Raw genomic sequence first — 23,467 nt, 5'->3', positions numbered from 1 at the left:
CATGATGTCTCTCTTCAAATGGAGAAATAACCTGAAGCCAAAACATAAATTCCCGTAATAATGTCCTTACATTGGAAAGCACTTTAATTGATACATTTTGAGAACTATGCTGAGTTTAGCAACAGTGAAGTAATGAAGGATGGAACTGCTCTTCCAGCTGTTTAAAGTAAATTGTTAAAACCACTTTTACAATGCATGAAAATATTACCAGGTGGTGGCAAATACTCAACATGGGTGAAATAGAGAGAGAATTCCCTTACAGGGAGAATGCCCTGCAAAAAAATCTTTCATTTTTTGGATAAGATAGGAAGATAAGGATTTGGGGTGGGCCAAAAAAAGAAGTCAATTACTGAATTCACAAATGCTTTCTTTTGAGTTTGAAACACCCCGAAAGGTGAATTGCTAAGGACGTTGAGTGATTAGATTTGATTTTGTATTTTTCCCCATGAAAAATTGAAAATAAAATATATTTACCAGTGAGAATAACAATCACTTAGCCAGTAGTGCTCTAAAATGCATCTCATTATTTAGGTTTTATTGGGGGTTTATTTTCTCATTAGATAACAGAGTTAACTCACAGGGATAAACTATAAAAAGAACACACCCTTCACTATTTTATTGCAGTGATCCTTTGTTAGTGATCTTGTAAGACAAAATCCTGCTGGCAGGTTATATAGCCAAAGATTCTTATCATTTCCACTGTGGAATTTATTAAGCACTTGCTAGGTGTCAAACACTGTTCTAAGCACTGGGGTAGACATCAGTAAATCAGACTGGACACAGACTTTCAAGGGGCTCACAGCCTAAGTAGAAGGGAGGACAGGCACTGAATCCCCACTTTGCAGATGAGGAAACTGAGGAACAGTGAAGTTAAGTGTCTTGCCCAAGATCACCCAGAAGGCAAGTAGCAGAGCCAGGATTAAAACTCAGGTCCTCTAACTCCCAGACCCCAACTCTTCCCACTAGGCCACACTAAGGTCAGTACTAACCTACTAACTACTAACCTACTAACCAGTACTAGTCTACTAGGTATATTTTCTCCAAAAATGCAATTAATGGAAGTGTTCTTTGGATGTGAAGATGGAACTGTTGATGCTGAGGTTTATACAGTTGTGCAGAGATAGTCAAAAGGAGCAAGGTAAGACTGACAGTCTTTTGTACATGAAAACATCATCTTTTGCTAATGAAGCCTTCAGTTCTGCCTCGTGGTGTCACGACTTTCCCAAAGCACCTGCTTTAAAGACACCCAAACCTGTTGGCTGCCGGCGGGGAAAAGATAATCGAAACTCAGATTTCTGAGTAATCCTCAGCACTGAGAGGCTGTTCAGCTGTGGTTTATTCAGTCAATCAATCAGTGGCATTTATTGAGGGCTTAGCATGTACTTTGTTTCAAGAATCCTTCAGTCCAAATCTGTCCACTCCTCATGAAATTCCAGTGATTGTCCATCCACCTGTTCATTGCTTTTGAAGCACTCAATTAGTTCTCCCCTTCTACCGTCCCTGACTGATTTCCTGCTATGGTCAAGACTACAAACTTTGCTGTCCTAATGTCAACTTTCTCACTGTGTCTTGATCTAGTTTCTCTCCCAGCCGACTCCTCCCTCTCACCCGAAACTCCTTCCTCCTTCATATCTGTCAGGCCATCACTCTCCCCATGTTCAAAACCTTATTAAAATTACATCTCCTCCAAGAGGCCTTCCCCAATTAAGTCCTCTTTTTCCCTACTCCCTCTCCCTTCTGTGTCTCCTTTGCACTTAGATCTGTAACCTTTAAATACTTGATATTCATCTCACCCTCAACCCCATAGCACTCAAGTACATACCTGTAATTTATTTTAATGTCTGTCTTACCCTCTTAACTGCAAGCTCCTTGTGGACATGAAACATGTCTACCAGCTCATTGTATTGTACTCTACCAAGAGCTTAGTAAAGTGTCACCACCAGTTATTCCAAATGTTTAACTCCCTCCTCAAGCCTTCTGTCCCTCTGCCCCACCATCTCTTTTCCCTGATGACCTAGCCACATATTGATAAAATTGAAACCATCAACCATGATCTCCCTAAAATCTCACCTGCTCCTCTCCAGCCTCTCACTCCTCCTCCGACCTTTTCAACACTCCCAATATTCAGAGCAGTATCTCAAAAAGAGATCTCTTGCCTCTTTTCAAAATCTACCCCTTTCACCAGTGCCTCTGACCCCATCCCTTCAAACCTTATTAAATCACTTCTTCCCTCTTTGACTGCCATCTTCTACCGATCACTTTCCAATGGCTTCTTCCCCATTGTTTCTAAACATTCTCATGTATACCCCTCCTTAAAAACTCTCCCTTGACCTCATAGTTCCCTCTAGGTATCGCCCCATCTCCCTCCCACCATTCCTCTGCAAACTTCTTAAGAGAGTTGTCTACAGTGCTGTCTCCACTTCCTTACTCCTATAATCTGAGCCCTTCCAATCTGATTTTGACTCTCTTTCCTTCACTGAAACTGCCCTCTCTAAGGTCAACAATGATTGTGTTGCTGAATACATTGGTCTCTACTCCATCATAATCCTCCTACTCCTCTCAGCTGCCTTCGACACTGTGGACCATCTCCTGGAAACATTAGCCAACCTTGTTTTCACTGCCACTGTCTTCTCTTGGTTCTCTTTCATTCTCTCTGAGCACTCCTCAGTCTATTTCACAGGTTCTTCCTCTGCTCCCTGCCCTCCAACAGTGGAGTCCCTCAAGGCCCAGTTACTTACTCTCGTGGAGAATTCATTCACTCCCATAGCTTCAAGCCCTATCTCAGAGAAAATGATTCCCAAATTTACCTTTCCTGCCTGGCCTCTCTCCTTCCCTGCAGTCTCACGTTTCCTCTCGTCTTCAGGACATCTCTGACTAGACATCAGTGCTTAGAACAGTGCTTTGCATATAACAAGTGCTTAATAAATGCCATTATGATGATGATGATGATGATGATGATGATGATGATGTCCAGCTGACACTCTAAATATGTCCAAAACAAAGCTCTCTATCTTCCCACCCAAATCCTGTCTTTCCCCAACTTTCCCATCACTGTAGACAATATCACTGTCCTCCTTATCTTAGAAGTCCATAACCTGGCACTATCCCCGACTCATCTCTCTCATTCAACCCACATATTCAATTTACATCCAAATCCTGTCAGTTCTACCTTCACCACATCACTAAATATGCCCTTTCCTCTCCATCCAAACTGCTACTCTGCTCATCCAAGCACTTATCCTATCCCACTTTAACTACTGCATCTACTTCTTCATCGACTTCCTTGCCTCTTGTCTCTCCCCACTCTAGTTCATACTTCACTCTGCTTCCTGGATCATTTTTCTTAAAAAAAGTTCAGTCCACATCTCCCCAATCCTCAAGAACCACAAATGATTGCCCATCCACCTCTGCATCACTCAGAAACTCCTTACTGTAGGCTTTAAAGCACTCATCAAAGGACCTGATGCTCCCTTACCTCTCATCTCCTACAGCCCAGCCTGCACATACTGTTCCTCTAGTGCCAGCTTGCTCATTATTACTTGATCTCATCTATCTCACCGCTGATCACTTTCCCATGCCCTCCCTCTGATCTGGAATTTCCCCAATCTCCAAATGTGCCAGACCACCACTCTCCAAACCTTTACTGCCTTATTAAGGTCACATCTCTTCCAAGAAGTCTTTCCCTCTTTTCTCCTTCTCTTTTCTCTGCCTCTCTCTCCCTTCTGGGGTATCTATGCATTTGCATCTGTATCTTTTGAGAATTTAGTGCTTATCCCACCCTCCACCTCACAACACTTATGTACTCATCTTTAATTTATTCATTTACATTAATGTCTGTTTCCCCCTCTATACTGTAAGCTCATCCTGAGCGGGGAATATGTCTACCAATTCTACTTCATTGTACTCTGCCCAAGATCTTAGTACTGTGTTCTGCACACAATAAGCACTGAATAAATACATTGATGGACTGCTTGCTCTGGATACAGTAAGCACTAATTAATTAATTACTAGATAAACAAGAGTTCTGGATGCATTTTTAAAGCTTGTTCGTTTAAATAATAATAATAATGATGGTATTTGTTAAGTGTTTACTATGTGAAAAGCACTGTTCTAAGCACTGTGGAGGTTACAAGGTGATCAGGTTGTCCCATGGGGGGCTCACAGTTTTAATCCCCATTTTACAGAGGAGAAATTTACAGATGGAGAATAGAGATGTAGGGCTCCATGGACACCAGGTCTTATGTTTAAAAATGAGATGCATTCAACTGCATGGGGACTAGGGAAATGCTAAACATTAAAATACAGCATTGTCTGGTGGAAAGAGCACAGGCTTGGGAGTCAGAGGTCATGGGTTCTAATCCCGGCTCCGCCACATGTCTGCTGTGTGATCTTGGGAAAGTCACAACTTCTCTGTGCTTCAGTTATCTCATTTGTAAAATGGGGATAAGAGTGTGAGCCTCATGTGGGACAGGGACTGTGTCCAACCTGATGAACTTGTATCTACCCCAGCACTTAGAACAGTGCTTGGTACATACCAACCGCTTAATGAGAACAATTATTATTATTATTATTATTGATAATAAAATCAGGAACTTCCAAAATTCAGCTGAAATTTTGCTTGAAAGATTTCAATGCTTTTTGGAGGAATAAGGTCTTATTAACTTCTGGTGCATCAATGTGGAAAAAATTTATCAAGATTTGATTATGACATAACTTTGAATCTGCCTCAGTGTAATCTTATTTTCCTCTGTTCCTGTCAAAAACTGAAGTGGAGGAAAAAATAATGCATTATTGGTAGGTTTTGCTATTCTTAAATTCTAAAGCAGGCCACATGGATGACATCAAAACAATTTCTGAATGTTAAAATAAAAACTTCCAAAGCGCCACCCCATCAATTATTGATAGAAGCAGAACAACTAATGAAATTTTCTCCCGAATGGAAATAACATTGAATGAAAAAATTAGCATAGTGCTACATATTCAAGAATTTAAGCCAAACAAAAGAGCCAAAAAGGAAAAGGTGAAAATGCAACTAATTCATTTGAAATGATTTCCCTCCTACTGTTTCGGTAATCATGTTTTACTTGCTACCCTCATTTCCTGCCTAGCCAGGCAAGGGGGTTATTTCCTGCTTTGCCAATCTTAAGGGAAGTTGGTGGTTTTTATTTTAAAACTCTGATTAATGAGAAGGTCTAGGCAGCAACCTGGCACTTCATAAATGTGTGAGTTTACATCACAAGGAAACTGATTACAAGTTTTATTTTAATGGTATTTGTTAAGCACTTACTATATGCCAGGCACTGAAGTGGATACAAATAATCAGGTTGGACACAGTCCCTGTCTCACCTGGGGCTCACAGTCTCAATCCCCATTTTACAGGTGAGGTAACTGAGGCACAGAGAAGTTAAGTGACCTGGCCAAAGTCATACAGCAGACAAGTGGTGGAGTCAGGATTAGAACCCACGTCAGACAGTCAATCACATTGATTGAAAGCTTACTGTGTGCAGAGCACTGAACTATATGCTTGGGAGAGTACAATATAATGATATCATATAATAATATAGCAGACATCTTCCCTGCCCACAATGAGGGGGAGACAAACATTAATATAAATGAATTGCAGATACATACGCAAGTGCTGTGGGGTTGGGAGGGGGGATGAATAAAGGGAGCAAGTCAGGAGCATGCAGAAGGGAGTTGAAGAAAAGGAAAAGAGGGCTTAGTCAGAGAAAACCTCTTGGTGGAGATGTGCCTTCAATAAGGCTCAAATCGGGGGAGAATAATTGTCTGTTAGATATGAAGAGGCAGGGCACTCCAGGCCAGAAGCAGGATGTGGGTGAGAGATCAGTGGTGAGATAGACGAGATAGAAGTACAGTGAGAAAGTCAGCATTAGAGAAGTGAAGTGCGTGGCCTGGGTTGTAGTGAGAGAGTGGTGAGGTGAGGTAGAAGGAGGCAAGGAGACGGAGGGATTTAAAGCCAATGGAGCGGAGTTTTTGTTTGATGCGGAGGTGGATGGGCAACCACTGGAGGTTCTTGAGCTGATGAGAAACATGGCCTGAAGTTTTTGTAGAAAAATGTTCTGGGCAGCAGAGTGAAGTATAGGCTGGAATGGGGAGAGACAGGAGGCTGGGAGGTCAGCAAGGAGGCTGATGCAGTAAGCAAGGTGGAACAGAAAAAGTGATTGGATTAATGCGGTAGCAGTTTGGATGGAGAGGAAAGGGCAGATTATAGCAATGTTGTGAAGGTGAAACCGACGGGATTTAGTGATGGATTGAATATGTGGGTTGAATGAGAGAGAGAGGAGTCCAGGATAATGCCAAGATTATGGGTTTGTGAGGCAGGAAGGGTGGTGGTACCATCTACAGTGATGGAAAAGACAGGGAGAGGGCAGGGTTTGGGTGGGAAGAAAAGGAGCTCTGTTTTAGACATGTTAAGTTTGAGGTAACAGGAGGACACCAGGGCTGTGCTCTATCCACTAGGCAACACTGCTTCCCCAAGTTCTGGTTTAGCCAGGAAAGATCCAAATTTTGCAGGATGTCCTACTGTTCTCTGCTAGAGAGTAAATATTTATAAAATGATCTGGCTCTGTCAACTCTGCCTTCTGGGCAATTATACCCATGTTTCACTTGGAGCTCTAAAATAATCTGGTCACCACTAACACAGTGGGGAAGAAAGACGGGAAGGTGCTTTCCAGAATGATAAGAAGCAGCTTGGCTTAGAGAAAAGAGCAAGGGCGTGGGTGTCAGATGATCTCCATACTGATCCTAGCTTGACTTTGGCTAAGTCACTTAGCTTCTCCATACTCCGCTTTCCCCATCTGGAATATGGGACTTGAATACCTGTTTTCCCTCCTCCTTAGAAGGTGAGCCCCATGGAAAACAGGGGCTATGTCTGACATAATAATAATAATAATAATGGCATTTATTAAGTGCTTACTATGTGCAAAGCACTGTTCTAAGCGCTGGGGAGGTTACAAGGTGATCACGTTGTCCCACGTGGGGCTCACAGTCTTAATCCCCATGTTACAGATGAGGGAACTGAGGTACAGAGAAGTTAAGTGACTTGCCCAAAGTCACACAGCTGACAAGTGGCAGAGCTGGGATTTGAGCCCATGACTTCTGCCTCCCAAAGCCCATGATCTTTCCACTGAGCCATACTGCTTCTCTGTGACATGACATGACTGCATTCTATCTACCACAGTGCTTGGCGCATTGTAAGCACTTAAATGCCACCCTTTTATTAAGAGGAGGTTCAGAACTCCAGCCTGGGTCTCAATCTTCTCTCATTTTGTGTCTTTGCACATCACTTCCCTCTTCAAAACCCTGATGGCTCCCCAAGAGTTCTGGCGCAAAACAAAATAATCCAACCTATTAGCTTCAAGGGTTCCCTTCAGCTGGTTCTTTCTGATCTATCTACTCTCTTTCCTTGCTACACTCTAGCCAAGTAAATGAACACTTCCCTGCTGTGTGAGCTTGGGGAAATCACTTAACGTCTCTGGGCCTCAGGCTTCTCATCTGCAAAAGGGGGTTTCAGTAGGGGGGTTCTTCTCCCTCCTACTGAGACTGTGAACCACATGTGTTTCCAATCCAATTATCTTGTATCTACCCTGGTATGTGACACATAGTAAGAACTTGAAAAATACCACAGTTTAGTTATTATTATTATTACTATTATTATTATTATTACTAATTCCCCAGCCCATTGCTCACCCCTTTCCTCTTCCGCTTCACCAAACCATTTCCTGGCATGCTGCTCCCTCAGTCATCCCAGGGTTCCTGCATATTTATCTATTAACTTTTAGGGCTTTATTTAAAATAATCTTAAACATCAATTTCCCTTTCCCAACCCTCCCACCTGGTGCATCTTTCAGGTTTTCTTGGAAAGTGATATGGTCAAATGTTAATATGGAATTCTGATTACTATCAAACCAAGCCAATCCATCATCCGCTTTGGCAGATGGAAACTACGGAACAGTTTGTAGGTGAGAATTTTGGCATGCAGTGAAACACTGAATAAGGAACAATAATGCTAGTAATAATAATTGAATTTTTTTAAAAATTCATTCAACTGTATTTATTGAGCACTTACTGTGTGCAGAGCACTGTACTAAGTGCTACATACAATGTGCCAAGCACTGTAGTAAGCCCTGGGCTAAATACAAGATAATCAGAGAATAATAATAATGGTATTTGTAATTACTATGTGCTAAGCACTGTTCTTAGTACTGGGGCAGATACAAGGTAATCAGGTTGTCCCATTTGGGGCTCACAGTCTTAATCCCCATTTTACAGATGAGGTAGCTGAGGCACAGAGAAGTTAAGTGACTTACCCAAAGTCACACAACTGATAGCAGCATGGACTAATGGAAAGAGCATGGTCCTGGGAATCAGAGGAAATAAGTTCTATTCCTGGCTCTGCCACATTTCTGCTGGGTGACCTTGGGCAAGTCACTCAACTTCTCTGTGCCCCAGTTACCTCATCTGTAAAATGGGGATCAAGTTTGTAAACCCCATGTGGGACAGGGACTGTATCCAACCCAATTACCTTGTACTTACCCCAGTGCTTAGAACAGTGCTAGGAACATAGCACTTAACAAGTAAAATTATTATTATTGTCATTATTATTAGGTTGGACACAGTCCCTGTCCCACAGGGGGTCGCAGTCTAAGTAGTGGGGAGAATAAGTATTAAATTCTCATTTTCAGATGAGGAAATTGAGGCAAAGTGAAGTGACTTGCCCAAGGTCACGCAGCAGGCTGGTGGCAGAGGTGGGATTAGAATCCAGGTCCTCTGACTTTGAGTCCCATGCTTTTTCCAGTATGCTACACTACTTCTCATGGACTTCGTGCTTTAACAAAATTGCAGTACAGGCAATACTCCTTCAAGATAAATACCCCATTCCTAAAACAATCGCCCAATTTGGAGCCCTTGGGACTCCCCAGTGTAATCAGTAAAGCTCAGTTTGTCCAGGAAAGAGACTTTTTAACTCCTGATGTGAAAGACCAACAAGCCAACCCTGATTAAGAAAGTTTCCGATCACTTAAAAACTCCAATCTCCACCCACTGGCAACATCACAGATCATCATCAACATCACTTCAGCTGAAAAGCCAAAATAATTGTTCAAAAACATGTATTTGGAGGAAGCAATAGCACTATTGTTTGTCAATGAGCACTAATGGGGGCTGCCAGACCAAGGCTATCCCTTTGTTCCAGACCTGCTTAGAAATTATACAGCTCCAAAAGAATGACACCTCAAAAGCTCCAGAAACAACCCGATTTTTGTTTTCTTCTTAATTTATTATAGAAGCTCTAAATCTGTCAGAAATGATCAGACTCTTAGTTCTCATAAAAAATGGTTTTCCCAATCCATTCAATCATTCAATCAATCATATTTATCGAGTGCTTACTGTGTGCAGAATAAGTGCAGTATAAGTACAATATAACAATACAACTCGGGGAATTCAAGTAGAAAATAACCAATTGTTCAGGATTTGGGTTCATTTTGTTCCAGTTTTTGCTCCAGCCCAGGTTGTAGCAATAATTTCCAGCACTGGGCTGGACGAGTTCAAGTCACTGAAAAGGCTAGTGTTTGGTAGGCTGGTTAGCTGGGAAACAGTTTGCGTTTTAAGGACCTGACAGATTGAAGCCTCAGAACATATTGCATCTCCCTCTAGATTGTAAACTCCTTGTGGGTGAGAGATCATTCATTCATTCAATCGTATTTATTGAGCATTTACTGTGTGCAGAGCACTGTACTAAGCACTTGGGAAGTACAAGTTGGCAACATATAGAGACGGTCCCTACCCAACAATGGGCTCACAGTCTAGAAGTGATTATGCCTACCAACTCTACTGTACTGTACTTCCCTAAGCGCTTAGTACAGTGCTCTACACACAGTAAGCACTCAATAAATACCATTAATTGATTGATTTTAGCTGACAAGCTGGAGTCAGCTGCAGAGAGCAGGCGAGGAGATAAACAAGTTGGACACAGTCCCTATCTCACTTAGGGGTCACAGTCAAAGTGGAAGAACAGGAATTGAGTTGCCATTTTCTGATGTGGAAACTGAGGCATAGAGAAGTTAAATTACTTGTCCAAGGGCAAGCAGCAGGCAAGTGGCTAAACTGGGATTAAAATCTAGCTCTTCTGACTCCCAGGCTTATGCTCTTTCCACTAAGCCACGCTGTTACTCAGCTTTATCTTGCCTTGACCTCTTCCAAGAAGGCCCTAAAAGTTTCTCTGGTGTTATTCAAGTCCTGGTCGATGGCTCATTCAGCATGTAATTTACATGTTTTGAGTAATTCAGGAAAAAGGCCATGAGGCAAGGAAATACTTTAAAAAATGTTGAGGTTCAAGGGGGAGATAAATGCCTGTTGTGTCATTTTGGTCAAGTCACTTAACTTCTCTGTTCCTCCCTTTACTCATCTGTAAAATGGGGATTCAGTGCCTGTGAGTCTACTTTTACTGTAAGTCCCATGTGGGACTGTGTTCAACCTGAATACCTTATATAATAATAATAATAATAATAGCATTTATTAAGCGCTTACTATGTGCAAAGCACTGTTCTAAGCACTGGGGAGGTTACAAGGTGATCAGGTTGTCCCACGGGGGGCTCACAGTCTTCATCCCCATTTTACAGATGAGGTAACTGAGGCCCAGAGAAGTGAAGTGACTTGCCCAAAGTCACACAACTGCCAATTGGTGGAGCCGGGATTTGAACCCATGACCTCTGACTCCAAATCCCGGGCTCTTTCCATTGAGCCACGCTGCTTCCCAATGCTTAGTACAGTTCTTGGTGCCCACTAGGTGCTTAAAAATTATCATCATTATAAATTACCAAAATTTTTATTATTATTATTCCTCCAGTTCCTGCATGAAAACCCCAAGTCACTGGGGATTTCCACTCAATTCCCAAGATTTCCAAATCCCTTAATGATAAACAACCACCATCTGCTCCATCCCTTCCTAGTCCGAGCTGAGGATGTAGTTGAAGCGGATCAAGCATTTTACAATCTTGTTTTCAATTTTCCCAATGGCTCTGTGAAGGGGGCAGGATATGATGGAGTTCTTCATCTTACCCTGGGCAGGGAGAGGAGAGGGAGCTAAGCAACAGATTTGAAATGCCAGGATTGTGACTCGATTCTGTCTTTGCCTTTAATGGGCTTTGAAAGTGTGAACAAGGGGATTAGTCTAGATTCAGCTATGCTGTTTTCCTCACACATAAAAGTAGAGAGGCAAATAGGTCCCAGGGAATTTGGGGATATTTGATCCAGGAAACTGAATGTTGACTGAGATCCCCTGCTGACCTGGGGGGTGGGAACTGCTGACATACATGCCTAGATGGAGAAAGAGAAAGGGGTATCCAGGTTATATGGAGCAGATGAGACCAAGACAGTCAAGAGGATCTGTGATTCCAGACCTCAGGGCTAGCTACCCCACCCAACTTCCTCCCTCACATTTGCATGCTAAAGGTAAACCTTTTGAAGGGCTCCTTTATTGCATTGCAACTACATTGCAAGTGGACAGTTTCAGATAGGGTGAGTGGCATGTGGAAATGTCTGAGTGCAACTTGACATTTTGAGGCCCCCGATAGCTTTTCATCTCTCAAAAAGGTCAACCGCAACTCCTCAGCACTCCAAAATGCCAGGGGCAATTCAACCATGATTTAAATGGAAAGGGAAATGATACAGCATCCAATCAGCGGCCTCTTGACCCTAAGGAGGTGCCCTTGGCTTTTAATTGTGGATAGGGGAAGTGGGAGACCAGAGGCTCAGAGTTTGGGCTGGAGAGTCTTAGTTCCTGATTTATGAACACAATGTTAAAAATCAAAGCTTTCCAGTTGTCCTGTCTTTTCCTTGCAAATAGGATTCTGTCACCCAGAAAAGGCATTTCACTCTTCCCCTCCCTCCAGCCCTAAAGATGCTTGAATTCCAATGGTACTCGGATACCTCCCCTCAGATTCAGTCAGGAATGAGGGGTGAAATGTGCATTATGGGGGTCAAGGTTGGGGGGGACTGTAGTACAGTACTAGAATTTGGGGACTCCTGAAGGTATTTGACTCAACTGCCCAGATAATATAATAGCAATAATGATAATAATAGTAAGATTTATTAAGTGCATGCTACAATTGGGCATTTGGAATTCAATCCATCTTCAGTCCCACAGCACTTATATATAGTAAATATAAGTTATATAATTATAATTATTTTCTATTAATTAATGTCTGTCTTCCCCTCTAGACTAGGGGAGGGATTGTGAAGTGGGCAGGGAACGTGTCTACTAACTCGGTTGCATTATATTCTCTCAAGAACTTAGTACAGTGCTCTGCACACAGTATGTGCTTGATAAATGCCATTGATACATGCCAGCACTGAGGTAGAAATACAATCATCAGATCAGACCCAGGGTTCAGTCTAAGAGGGAGGGAGAACAGGTATTTTATCCCTATTTTTGGATGAGCAAACTGAAGTACAGAGATGTTAAGTGACCTGCCCAAAGTCACACAGCAGGCAAGAAATAATAATAATGAAATTTGCTAAGTGCTTACTATGTGCCAAGCACTAGAACTGTCCACTCACAATGTAGTTGCAGTGCAATAAATGATCTGGAACCCAGATTTCCTGGCCCATGTTCTTTCCTCTCAGTCATGTTTGCCTTCAAATCTAGGAGCTGGTGAATTTTCAAGCTGCTAGTGTCATCCCGGCTGGACTATGACCTAAGTATTTCTTTATGTTGTTATGAAAATATAATGTCTAAGAGATGTGTTGCTCCGGGCTCTTTCCACTAAGCCACACTACTTTTGTGTTACAGGGTGATCAGGTTGTCCAATGGGGGCTCACAGTTTTAATCCCCATTTTACAGATGAGGTAACTGAGGCACAGAGAAGTTAAGTAGCTTGCCCAAAGTCACACAGCTGACAGTTGGTGGAGCCGGGATTTGAACCCATGACCTCTGACTCCAAAGCCCGGGCTCTTTCCACTGAGCCATGCTGCTTCACTGATTCTTTTAGACTGTGAGCCCACTGTTGGGTAGGGACTGTCTCTATATGTTGCCAATTTGTACTTCCCAAGCGCTTAGTACAGTGCTCTGCACACAGTAAGCGCTCAATAAATACGATTGATGATGATTAATACTGTGGGCCCCACGTGGGACAACCCAATTACTTTGTATCTACCTCAGGGCTTAGAACAGTACTTGGCACATAGTAAGTGCTTAACAAATATCATTATTATTATTATGATTATCAATAAATCCCCCAGTTTGGCACCTACATTACTATTGTCTAATCCACTACAGTTTTGAGTAAAGCAGTAGCTATTCTTGGTTGTGTGATTAGGGAGTTCATTCATTCATTCATTCTTCAATCATATTTATTGAGCACCTACTGGGTGTGGAGCATTTTACTAACCACTTGGGAGAGTATAGTATAACAATAAACAGACACTCTTCCTGCCCACAGTGAGCTTATAGTCTAGACCTCTCGCTCCCCTTAGACTCTGAGTTCCCTGTGGGACAGGGACTAATAGATCCCTGTATTTCTTAAGTGGGTTTGGGTATCTTTTTTTGGAAACAAGTGATGTTTCACCCCAGGACAGAACTGGTCATCATCGGAGGTGGTCTTTTCCTGAGGAAACTGCAGAGCACCAGTAGTTGAGAGTTGACTCACTATCTTAGAGGCTGGAGGTAGGGAGGCCAGTGAAGAGGCTATATATTTGTCCTATCATGATTAAAGTGTGAGGACCAGAGTACTCACTGTTGGGTGGAGGGGAAAGGGCTGGTTGGGTGAAATGAGGATATTTTTGCTATGGTTCACTGTTTAAGAAGTTCGGCAAGACATCTAATTTCTTCTTGCCTCAATGCTTTTCATCTTCAAAATACGACACTCATTATTCTCTCATATGAATAAGAAGGAATGGAATAAATACTGTATGTGTGAAACTCTGTGAGCCCATAGGAATTAGTGCCACCTATCTAGTCAAGTCATATATTATTAAGATATCTATCCACTGCTTGGTTAATATTTTTGTTTTCTTGAGGGTGTTGGGAGGGGTGGGGAGGAGAGCATTATTCTTCATCAACCAAAGACGTGGTGGGAAATCTTAATACAACGGAAACCTCAGCATTTTCATTTTTTACATTATAGCGTTAACGCTAATGGTCTTAATAATAATTGTGGTATATTGCCCCTGGTGCTTCCCACTGCAGGATGGCTGCAGTTTTGAATGCTAAGCACTATTTCTTTGGGATGATGTTACATGCATCTTACAAATGGGAAAGTTAATGGCCCGAGAGAAAGGGTGATTTTTTTCCAAGAGAGGGCCTGTTGAATCCAGCCTCCCGAGCAAATTGTAATCTGCCAAATGGGCTCGGACCATCAGGGAAGCAGTGTGGCTCAGTGGAAAGGGCCCGGGCTTTGGAGTCAGAGGTCATGGGTTCAAATTCCGACTCCGCCACTTGTCAGCTGTGAGATTTTGGGCAAGTCACTTAACTTCTCTGTGTCTGTTACCTCATTTGTAAAATGGGGATGAAGACTGTGAGCCCCACGTGGGACAACCTGATCACCTTGTAACATCCCCAGAGCTTAGAACAGTGCTTTGAACATAGTAAGCGCTTAAGAAATGCCATTATTATTATTATTATCATTATTATCATCTGTAAAATGGGAATGAAGACTGTGAGCCCCATATGGGACAACCTGATCACCTTGTAACATCCCCAGCACTTAGAACAGTGCTTTGCATATAGTAAGCACTTGATAAATGCCATTATTATTATGATTATTATTATATTTGGACTGTTGGAACATAAGCCCTGACCGACGCCACCTGTGAAACTTCCATTTTGTTTCCCAGCTAGTACGAGACCATATTCTTTCCCTTTGTCTCACCATGTTACTCCATGCTCAACTGCCACTTTGATCACACCCTTAGCCTGACCTCCTCTCTCACTCCACCCTCAAAAGGGAGTAACTTTACGGAAAAAAATCTTGCCCAGCTCTCCATTCTTATAGCTTCCAGTGCAACTCTGGGCTTAAGCCAGTCTGCCAGATCCAGAGAAGGGATCTACAGAAGAGTAGCACCCTGAGCCTCAGGTGAAGATGGTCTTTTCTGAGATTGGACCCTGTTTACGGGGACGTCAAATACGAAAATTCATCGATCATAAAGCTGCAGTGAAAGGAAATAAGACAATCTCCCGTGGCATAATTCCTTTCAGCTGCTATCTTCAACAAATTTTAGTATTCTTCCCCATTTATGCACATTAAATTATATTGTTACTGTTAGAAATGTTTGTAGTGGCACCCAACCCGACTGCAGGCCAAACTAGTACCTCGTGCCCAAGAAAATAAGAAAAACCTCTTAGCAGTTTCTTGGTAGATAAGAAACAAAATTTGTTGACCCTATTTTTCCTTTCTAAATTCCACTTATCTGCTCAGTGACCTTTGGGCCTCAGTTTCTTCCTCTTCAAAATGGAGAATGGGTATTTAATCCCCCTCTCCTTTAGCCTTTGAGCCTCAACAGGGACAGGAACTGTGACTACTATCAATCAATCAATCAGTGGTATTTCTTTTGAGCGCTTACTGTGTGCAGAGCACTGCCCTAAGAGCTTGGGAGGGTACAATAAAACCAGGTTAGTAGACACATTCCCTGCCCTGTGATTCTTGTATTGACCACAGCACTTAGCACAGGGCTTGGCATGTAGTAAGCAATTAACAAATACCACATTCTTCTTATTTTCAATACAAAGATCCAGCCTGTGGTTTCTGCCCCAGTTGGATACACTTCACCATCATCACTATTCTTCCAACCAGGTCAACGAGAATTTTCATGATTTCCCCAGACAAAGATAAGACATTACCTTGAGCTATGTAAGGGGTATTCGTCTCTTTACTGGGGACACAAGTGGGACGAGGGGCAGGCGCCGGAGGTCTGTTGATGATGAAAGATCGGCTTCCTATTTTTTTCGGGGCACTATCACCGGCAAATATCATATCATATTCACTGTCATCAATTTCAGCCAAAGTGTAAGGGTCTTCCTCTTCCTCCACATCCTCCTTCTCTCCTTTCTCTTCTTCCTCTTCTTCGGGTTCGTTTTCTTCTTCTGGTTTTAAGTGGGGATAACAGCAGGCCTGGCTTCTTTCAGTTTGGCTTGCCGACATTTTTCCTGCCATAAAATATTGAAGATGTTTTTTAGTCCCGGATTTCACAGCAAGGCTAATAATATACAGGCTGCTCAAAATGTTTTACTGTAACATGATGGAGAATAAAGAAGGAGCAAAGTCTTTACGTTTCCAGTAACAATGGAACATTTTACTCACATGCCCATGCCCCCGAGAAGGAAAAGGCCACTTGTTTATTTCACGAGGAAGTCTTTCTGGATCCCAGGAAGGACCAGATTTTCAAAGACAAAGAGACAGGACTTTGGCTCTACCCAAATAGCTTCACCCTTCATCTGCAGGATATACTGCAGCTTCAGATAATAATAATAACAATAATAATAACGATGGCATTTGTTAAGTGCTTACTATGTGCAAAGCACTGTTCTAAGTGCTGGGGGGGATACAAGGTGATCACGTTGTCCCACGTGAGGCTCACAGTCTTCATCCCCATTTTACAGATAAAGTAACTGAGGCTCATAGAAATTAAGTGACTTGCCCAAGTTCACATAGCAGAGGTGTTGAGGGGCTGGGATTAGAACCGATGACCTCTGACTCCCAAGCCGGTGCTCTTTCCACTGAGCCATGCTACTTCTCTGATCAAGCTGGGGCAGCAATTACACTACAGTGCAAGCAAGCAGCACGGCTTCATGGAAAAAGTGGGGGCTGTTTGGGAGTCGGGACCTGGGTTTTAATACTGACTCTGCCATTTGCCTGTTGGGTGACCTTGGGCAAGTCACTTAGCCTCTCTGTACCTTGGGAAGTGTGGGCATATGAGTAAAGTGCTCTATTGTTATTGGAAGCATCAGACTTTGCTTCTTCATTATTCCCTGTTGCATAAACTCATCATAGAATGGGGTTGAAATACCTGCTCTCCCTCTCAAGGACTGTGTATATTTTTTTTGGCATTTGTTAAGCGCTTACTAAGTGTCAAGTATCAACTAGTCTAAGTGCTGGGGTAAATACAAATTAATCAGATTGGACACAGTCCATGTCCCACATGAGCTGACAATCTTGTATTTACCTCAGCACTAAGTAATAACAATAATAATAATAATTCTGCTATTTATGTCCTTATTGTGCTGAGGTGGATACAAGCAAATCAGGTTGGACACATTTCCTGTACCATGTGGGGCTCGCAGCCCTAATCTCCATTTTACAGATGAGGAAACTGAGGCACAGAGAAATGAAGTGACTTGCCCAAAGTCACACAGCAGACAAGTGGTGGAGCCAGGATTAGAACTCACAACCTTTTGACTCCCAGGCCAGTGCTGTATCCACTAAGCCATGCTGCTTCCCAGTACAGTGCTTGAAATACAGTAAGCACTTAATAAATACCACAATTATTAGGAAAAGCTCACTTTTTTTGGAATTTGTTAAGTACTTACTATGTGCAAAGCACTGTTCTAAGTGCTGGGGGGGATACAAGGTGATCAAGTTGTCCCATGGGGGGCTCACAGTCTTAATCCCCATTTTACAGATGAGGTAACTGAGGCCCAGAGAATCATAATAGTAATAATAATAATGATGGCATTTGTTAAGTGCTTACTATGTGCAAAGCACTGTTTTAAGCGCTGGGGGGGATACAAGGTGATCAGTTTGTCCCACGTGGGGCTCAGTCTTAATCCCCATTTTACAAATGAGGTAACTGAGGCCCAGAGAAGTTAAGTGACTTGCCCAAGGTCACACAGCTGACAATTGGTGGAGCCGGGAATTGAACCCATGACCTCTGACTCCCAAGCCCACACACTTTCCACTGAGCAACACTGCTTCTCTTTGGCATTTGCCCCTTTGATCTTTGCATTTTAGAAAATTTTCGGCCAGGTGTTGGGAATAGTTGCAATGTCAAGGTTTGGGTGAGTTTAGGGTAAGGAAAATAGATTTAGGAACAGCTGTGACAAGGGTGTTTAGGATGAAATAATAGATTATAAACCAGGGTGGGAGAGTAACCTAATTACCTTGGGGAGATGGGCAGCTTGCAATCACAGAGGGGCCAGAGGTGATTGTCTTTGAACAACGGAGATGCACAACTATGGAGGAGCAGAAAGAGGAGCAGAAGGAAGAGGCAACCCTTCCAAGTCTTGGAGGGTCAGAAAATAAGGTTCTCCAAGCAAAGAGGTGTGGTCAGCTGAACCACTACAGTGATCTTTGGAAAGGACTGAGCCAATTCTATTTTGGGATGGGTGAAAGCAACATCATGTCTCCCTCCTCTACATGTCACCCTCAGCCAAGAACTCCCCGAATTATTGAGACACCCTCCAGAGGTCGCAGAAAATGTGAGAAATGACATCGGACATGGGGAGACCCTCCTAGGGGGGCAGAACCAGCAAGAGTGAGGAGGGTCAGAGGTGGTAATGGGGCAGGGGGGGCACGGGGGTTGTCTGGGCCCTCAGCATTGCTTTGGATCCCTTGACACTTCATCGGCTCTTTCTTTGGTAACCGCACTGGGAGGTTGGGACTGGAGGAAGGGAAGGTTCTCTTCTAGTTTGTCAGCAACTAGTTGGTCACCAGGTTTTACAGAACTTGTGCCTGATAATTCTCCTGACAGCTCAGGATCAACAGCATTGGCTCCGTTCTTGAGAAGCATAAAACAGAAATGAGAGATGTAATCCCTGCCCTCGGGGATCTCAGAATCCAAGGGAGAGGTCACAGGCATGAAGTGATATGCGACTTGCGATATGAAAATAGCTACAATTGAGTGACCGATTGATAGAGCAGACACAAGGAATAGATTGGGAAGCAGTCTGGCCTAGTGGATAGAGCACAAGCCTGGGAGTCCGAGGACCCGTGTTCTCATCCTGCTCTGCCACTTGCCTGCTGTGTATTCTTGGGGAAGTCACTTCACTTCTCTGTGCCTCAGTTATCTCATCTGTAAAATGGGGATTAAGACTGTGAGCCCCAAGTGGGACAGGGACTGTGTCCAACCTGATTAGTTTGTATTTACCTCAGGACTTAGAACACAACACACTGTAAGCGCTTAACAAATACCATCATTATCATTATTATTTGATAGCTAGCAAATACATGAACAGATACAGACGAATGAGTGGTGTGATGAGGAAGTGGGGCTTTGAGGGTGGGGAAAGAATCGACTGTACTCTCCCAAGTGGCTAGTACATGGTAAGCACTCAATAAATACGATTGAATGAATTGACTGGGCATGGCAAAGGGAAGAAGTCATTCTGGGCTGGGGGGAAGGCTTTAGCAATGAGTTGGGGCAAGAGAATCAAGGCTGTCAGAGGAGAAGTAGGAGTTGTGGGCGTTCCAAAGAACTGTCCTCACAATAGGTGGGGTAGAATCATGGAGCAATGCTTTAGTTCCCTCCTCATATCCGAGAGACAATTACTCTTCCCCCACTTCAAAGCCTTACTGAAGCACATCTGCTCCAGGAGGCCTTCCCTGATTAAGCCCTCCTTTCCTCTTCTCCCACTCCCTTCCTCATCTCCCTGACCTGCTCCCTTTATTCATCTCCCCTCCCAGCCCCAGAGCACGTATGTATATGTTCGTAATTAATGTGTTTATTCATATTAATGTCTGTTTCCCCCTCTCTGGACTGTAAGCTGTGGGCAGGGAATGTGTCTATTGATAGAGTGGACTCTCCCAGGTGCACATAGTACCACGTTTTGCACATAGTAAGCACTCAATAAATACCATTGAATGAATAAATGAATAGATTTTTACTAACTGGCATTTGTCCCAAGCAAATCTTGTGTTTGAGGCAGGGAAGCTGCCCTCTGCAAATGGCTGATGGATCCTTTCAACCCTCAGCTAATTACCTCAGAACAATCAAATTACTCCAGGAGCAAGTGAGGTGTTTTTGTGAGGGAGAGCTTTGCCCTAAACAGTTCCCTAGCGGCAAACTCCATGCCCTGGGAGAAGGCTTCATTATTCTTGCTTGCTGTGTGTGGACAGAACTGGTGATATACCCATCATCAATTTGAGTTACTTTCTCTATTTAGACTATGACAATTAGTTTTTAAAAGGTCATAATAGCTTTCATATACTGACACGTCAAGCCACTTTATAAAAGTGAGGAGCCTTTAGGGGTCACTACTTAGCTACCTTTCATCCCCACTAGACACTTAATAACTGTCACTCATCTTGGTTTGTAGAATGCATGTATACCATCATTAAGCTAAGATCAGCATGGCCAAACAGAAAGTGCATGGGCCTGGAAGTTGGAAAACCTGAGTTCTAATCAGTCATTCAATCGTATTTATTGAGCACTTACTGTGTGCACTGTACTAAGCGCTTGGGAAATGCAAGTCGGCAACATAGTAGTAGTAGTAGTAATAGTAATAGTAGTATTAATAGCGGTAGTATTTATTAAACAACTACTATGTGTAGAGCTCTGAACTAAGCACTGGAGAAAAAAACACACAAGTGAGAGCCCCACTCTACCATTTGCCTGCTGTGTGACTTGGGGAAATTCACTTAACTTCTCTGTGCCTCAGTTTCCTCATCTGTAAAATACCTGTTTTCCTTCCTATTGAGACTGTGAGCCCCATGTGGCACAGGAATTGTGTCTGACCTGATCTACCCCAGCGCTTAGAACGGACACATAGTAAGCACTTATCAAATTCATTCATTCAATTGTATTTATTGAGTGCTTACTATGTGGAGAGCACTTCACTAACTGCTGGAAGAGTACAATACCACAACAAACAGACACTATCCCTGCCCATAATGACTCACAGCCTAGAGGGGGACATGATCTTTCTATGCTTCTCTAAAGTGTCCAGACTTCCCTCTGGACACTCTTGTCCTTGTCAGGGATAAGTCAAATATGATTTGAAGTCCTGTGGGACTGGGAGGGGGGAAGAATGCCACACTAATACTCAGTTGGTATTTATGGAATGTCTCCTGGGTGACCAGAACTGATCAGGATAGAGTACTGCCTATTCTTTATGAAAGCAGGTGTCTATAAATCTTTTTTTCTCAAGACAGCTACAACTCCATTTATTCCATCGTATTTATTGAGTGCTTACTGTGTAGAGAACACTGTACTAAGCACTCAGAAAGACTCCATTATTACTAGTATCATCATCATCACTCCAACTGTGAGCAGCATGCTTATTAATAATAATAATAATTATGGTATTTGTTAAGCAGTTACTATGTGCCAAGCACTGTTCTAAGAGCTGGGATAGATACAAAGTATTCAGGTTGTCCCATGTAAGCTCACAGTCTTAATGCCCATTTTATAGATGAGGTAACTGAGGCACAGAGAAGTTAAGTGGCTTACCCAAGGTCACACAGCAGACAAGTGGCAGAGCTGGAATTAGAACCATATCCTCTGACTTTCAAGCCCGTGTTCTTGCCACTAAGCCACACTGCTTCTTATTATGTGCCTTCTGTATAATAATAATGATGGCATTTATTAAGTGCTTACTATGTGCAAAGCACTGTTCTAGAGTGTGGTATTAGGTGCCTTCTGGACCATGGTATTGTATTGAACACCGGTTGTATAGTAGGTTCTAGGGAATATACATGCAACTAGAAGATACGGTCCCTGCCCTTGAAGAGTTTTCAGTCTAATGGGGGAGACACACAGATAAAAAATGCCTATTTTCAGGTGAGCCGAGACTGTCTCATACTTGTGGGTAGGAATTGTGTCTACCAATTCTATACAGCACTTTCCCAAGTGCTTAGGACAGTGCTCTGCACACAGCAAACATTCATTAAATACTATTGGTTGATTAATTGATTGAAGCAAGCAATAAGCCCTGCTATTGTCTCCAATCAACAAGACCTCAGGAGTCGGAGTGCTCTCTGTCCTCCCTCACTTCAACTGTGAGTCCCTAAAGGGAGAGGTACCATGGGCTAGCTGATTATTTTGCTTAGTATAATGGTTGGCCCATAGTCAGTGCTAAATACATTCCATGAATCAATCAATCGATAGTATTTAGTACACAGGTACTCTGTGCAGAGCATACTAGGTGATTATGGTTCCATAAATAGCAACAATGATTACATGAATAAAACAATAAGAACAAGAGAGCCCGGGCCTGGGAGTCAGAAGGATCTGGGTTCTAATTCTGGCTCTGCCACCTGTCTGCTGTGTGACCTTGGGTAAGTCACTTCACTTCTCTGGGCCATAGTTTCCTCATCTGGAAAACGGGGATCGAGACCGCGAGACCCACGTGGGACAGGGACTTGAATCTAAGCTGAATTGCTAGTATCCACCCCAGCATTCAGTACAGTGCCTGGCACAGAATAAGTACTTAACAAATGCCACTGTTACTGAATTTACTGAACTCTTCACTTTTCTGTGAACTTTTATGCTATTTTGTATTGATAACACTTCACGTTTCTTACAGTGTCTGATTCAAAACCCAGCCCCACCTTATTTTTAGATTGCGAGTCCTTGTGGGGTCAGGGACTGTGTCTAATTCTCACTTGTGATTTTTTTTCCCAGAATATAGAACAGTGCTCTGCCTATAGTAAATGTTTAATAAATGCTATTACTACTACTACTACTAATTTTGATATTTGTTAAGCACTTACTATGTGCCAAGCACGGTTCTAAGAGCTGGGAGAAATACAAGGTAATCAGGTTGTGTCACGTGGGACTCACAGTCTTATCCCCATTTTCCATATGAGGCAACTGAGGCACAGAGAAGTTAAGTAACTTGCCCAAAGTCACACAGCTGATAAGTGACAGCACCGGGATTAGAACCCATGACCTCTGAGTCCCAAGCCCATGCTCTTTCCACTGGGCCATGCTGCTTCTCTGCATGCTTCTCTGCAGTAGTAGGAATTACTACTATTTCCTCGACTGGTTGATTAGTAACCTGTAAATGTATCACCTCTCCTGACATGGTAGTATAATTTAATGATGGTGATGATGGTACTTGTTAGGCGCTTACTATGTTCCAGGCACTGTTCAAAGCGCTGGGGTAGAGACAAGATAGTTGGGTTGGACACAGTCCCTGTCCCACATAGGACTCACAGTCATAATCCCCATTTTACAGATGAGGGAACTGAGGCTCAGAGAAGTGAAGTGACTTACCCAAGGTCACACAGCACACAAGTAGAGGAGCTGGGATTAGAACCCATGACCTTCTGACTCCCAGTCCCACGCTCTTATCTACTAGGCCAGACTGTGTTTATTTCCAAAATGTTGCAACTGGTCCCAAAGAAGCACACTCCACCAAGAAGACTTTCAAAGGCCCAATGCTATAAAGATAAAGATTCTCTATAAAAAACACTTGGGATAAAACACCAAACAGAGATGCCAGTGGTGTTGTTCTGAAAGTGCTGGCTCTCTCATTTATTCATTCATATTTAGTGAGCGTTTACTGTGTGCAGAG

The 23,467-nt window shown here is 42.9% G+C and overlaps 1 protein-coding gene across 1 annotated transcript in view; it reads right to left on the bottom strand.

Moving 5' to 3' along the window:
* The window catches only part of BANK1 (B cell scaffold protein with ankyrin repeats 1), a 44,587-nt gene that overhangs the window by 19,886 nt on the left and 1,234 nt on the right, over nt 1–23,467 (bottom strand). The window contains exon 2 of the mRNA XM_038769289.1: nt 15,857–16,162. Within this exon, the coding sequence (XP_038625217.1) occupies nt 15,857–16,162 (306 nt within the window). The remainder of the gene's footprint in view (nt 1–15,856; nt 16,163–23,467) is intronic.

The sequence above is a fragment of the Tachyglossus aculeatus genome, chromosome X5, assembly GCF_015852505.1.
Source record: "Tachyglossus aculeatus isolate mTacAcu1 chromosome X5, mTacAcu1.pri, whole genome shotgun sequence".
NCBI lineage: Eukaryota > Metazoa > Chordata > Mammalia > Monotremata > Tachyglossidae > Tachyglossus > Tachyglossus aculeatus.
Note: the sequence above shows the minus strand (reverse complement) of the source record. Positions and strands in the feature narration are given on the sequence as shown.